Source organism: Propithecus coquereli, unplaced genomic scaffold (genome assembly GCF_000956105.1).
Source record: "Propithecus coquereli isolate 6110/MARCELLA unplaced genomic scaffold, Pcoq_1.0 Scaffold9, whole genome shotgun sequence".
Classification (NCBI taxonomy): Eukaryota; Metazoa; Chordata; class Mammalia; order Primates; family Indriidae; genus Propithecus; species Propithecus coquereli.
This window is the reverse complement of record NW_012155284.1, coordinates 8,832,702-8,835,730: the sequence shown is the minus strand read 5'-3', so window position 1 is coordinate 8,835,730 and position 3,029 is coordinate 8,832,702. Positions and strand designations below refer to the sequence as shown.

General features: G+C 35.0%; 1 protein-coding gene across 1 annotated transcript in view; it reads left to right on the top strand.

Moving 5' to 3' along the window:
* Window positions 1–2,541, top strand: part of BTF3 (basic transcription factor 3) — a 7,089-nt gene extending 4,548 nt beyond the window's left edge. The window contains exons 4-5 of the mRNA XM_012664489.1: window positions 1,240–1,296; window positions 2,235–2,541. Of these exons, the coding sequence (XP_012519943.1) occupies window positions 1,240–1,296; window positions 2,235–2,281 (104 nt within the window). The 3' untranslated portion in view covers window positions 2,282–2,541. The remainder of the gene's footprint in view (window positions 1–1,239; window positions 1,297–2,234) is intronic.
* Window positions 2,542–3,029: the final 488 nt, after the last annotated feature.

Below are 3,029 nucleotides of genomic sequence, written 5' to 3'. Positions count from 1 at the left end.
GGGGTTACTCGTTTAGCAGCAGATTTCTGTAGTCACAGGGCTCACAGTGGATATGAATATCTTTAAATTTGGAAATACAGATTTTAAAATGTATTTTAAAAATAACAAATTTTTAACTGATTTTAAGCAAATGTTCTTGATGTTTACAATAATTTACCTAGTTTGCTGTGATCCTTATAGTTGGTTTAGTGGAATTTGTTTTTCTACTTTCGGTCAGAGACTTGAAAATTTTTTACTTTATTAGCTAGAAATGATTAAAATGTTAATTTTGGACTTTGCTGACTGATAACTACTTATTGTTTAGAATTGATTAAAAGATACATTAGTATAAATTACCAAAGTTCTTTAGTTGTATTTATACAATCAGTATCACCAATAATTTTTAAGAAATGGCCTGTCAGTATTCTGGTGTTTTTAATTACAGTAGGATAGGGATTTTGCTCAGGGCAGAAAACAGCAGAGTTGAATAGGTGTACATCTGGGGGCATGGTAACGCATGCTGAGGTCCATTGCTTAAAATTTTGAAGAATGGGAATACAGGAGCATATCAGAGACTTTGTTATATGGCTTATTATTTATAATCAGGTTTTTCTAGGTATTGACTCACTCTGCCTCAATTTATATTTTTATTTCATGTTGATGTATACCAGGCAGGTTTTAGACTGTCTTAGGCTTTCAGAGCTGAAGTAGGCTTTTGAAGTATCCCACTGATACCTGTATGAGGCTAGTACGTATTCTTATGTATAGTTCACATTCTAATGTAATAAAGGAAAGTAGATGCTTACCACTCGCTTTAATTCTTTTATCATTTTCATTTCAGTAAATGTTGAGTATCTCCCTTATGCCACGTACAAACAAAAGAGTAGTTGAGAAAATGGCCTCTTCGTTTGTCTCCCCAAATAAGTCTTACCATAATTTAGTGTGTAGGTTTTACCTGCACCCAAAGGGCTCCCTGCTGCTCTTAGATTCACTACCCTGGGGCCTATCTACAGTGGGCTAGAGGAATTGAAAGGATGGGAATGGAATTTGGTTTGTTGGCTGTTCCTAGTATTTTAACCCATTCGTAGACAACAGAATATCATGTTATTTGATAGTATTATAGATAAAATCCCAAATGTCACTTGTCATAATGAATATAAGTTGTAACAATACTTAGCATTTCATCTGTTCTTCTTTTGTCTGATGTTTATTGAAAACTTAGACAAATATGTGAGTGACATTTATATTTCCCTTTCATAGCTGTGGATGGAAAAGCACCACTTGCTACTGGAGAGGATGATGATGATGAAGTTCCAGGTAGGAACCTTAACTTGTGGTTAGCCTAAAGAATCTTAGAAAGGGAGAATAAAGAATCCTTACAGGAAAAACTACTGGGGAGGTGTGGGAGAGGGGTTTGGGTGTAAGTTAAAGGGGGGCATGGACCACACTTAGAAAAGTGATACAGTGTTATTTAACTGGAAGTTATATTTATAGACTTGGCTTGTGTCTGTTTGGGATCCTAAGGATATGTAGGTATCTAACCTTAAATGATATATATTGAATAAGTTAAGTATGTATATTGCAGCCTAAATACAACTACCTGCGGGTCACTAATGACCCTTGTTTCCTATTTTGAAATTCATGAATTTAAGAGAAGGTGTGGAGAAGTTGTTCAAGTATCTTGGGATATAACCATTCTAAAATCTGTAGCAGAATAACTCCTTGGGCAATCATGAGACATTTTTCGCTTATCCCTCCATTATTGAATAATGTACTTTGTTGTAAGACAAATATTTGTTGGGTAGGAGTATCAGTAGACTCAAACATTTCCACTTTGCTTAGGCAGGTATCCTTAGGAACCCAGGAAAATGTCAGCATTGTGTGTCATGGTATTCTTTGGTTCTGCTCTGCCATATTGACCAGCATAATATGTTGTTTAATTGTAGTCTGAGGGGAATGGTGTGTGTTTGTGTGTGTGTGTGTGTGTGTGTGTGTGTGTGTGTGTGTGTTTTCATTCTTTAGGCACAGTGTTTTTTTTTGAGACAGAGTCTCACTCTTTTGCCCAGGGGGAATGGTGTGGGTGTGTGGGTGTGTGTGTTTTCATTCTTTAGGCACAGTGTTTTTTTTGAGACAGAGTCTCAACAGTGTTTTTATCATTGGTAAATGATTGTTCTTCCTTCATCTCTTTTTAAGATCTGTTAATTACTTGTAGATTTGGCTTCTTTTTTAGAATTTCTACCTTTTTTTTTTCCTAGATCTTGTGGAGAATTTTGATGAGGCTTCCAAGAATGAGGCAAACTGAATTGAGTCAACTTCTGAAGAAGATGAAACTTGAAGAAGTTATTGGGAGCTGCTATTTTATATTATGACTGCTTTTTAAAATTGTTTTGTTTATGGATCTGATAAAATCTAGATCTCTAATATTTTTAAGCCTAAGCCCCTTGGACACTGCAGCTCTTTTCAGTTTTTGCTTATACACAATTCATTCTTTGCAGCTAATTAAGCTGAAGAAGCCTGGGAATAAAGTTTGAAACAAAGGTTAATAAAGTTCTTTGCGTAGTATACAGTTTTATTTTTTATTTCATTGACACCTGTACACAGTAGACAAAGTTGTTTCTAGAAAGCTAATCATGACATGTAACCTTTGAAATTTGATTAAAAATTTAAAATCACAATATAATGTAACATAGGTGCTATAAACTTCTCATGTTTGACAACTTTCCTTCAGGAATCCTCAGGGCTTCCATGGTTTCGCAGTGGGTGTAAATACATTATGAGAATAGAGTATTCATTAGTGGCTGAACAGGGGCATTTTCTCTTCTTATTGTCTATATTGTAAGCATATGTTAAGTGCCTCGTTTGTATTACCACAGTTTTATCTCGTTTATTCCTCAATTTATGAGGTAAGGACTAATAGCTCCATTTCATAGATGTAACCTGAGGTTTAGAACTTCAAAAAAGTGAAAGTGGTTAATCTCCAGATCCTTTCTTATAGGATATTCTATAAGGTGTCTTGAAAAAAAATGCTGTTGTAGTGGGAATGGTTCCTG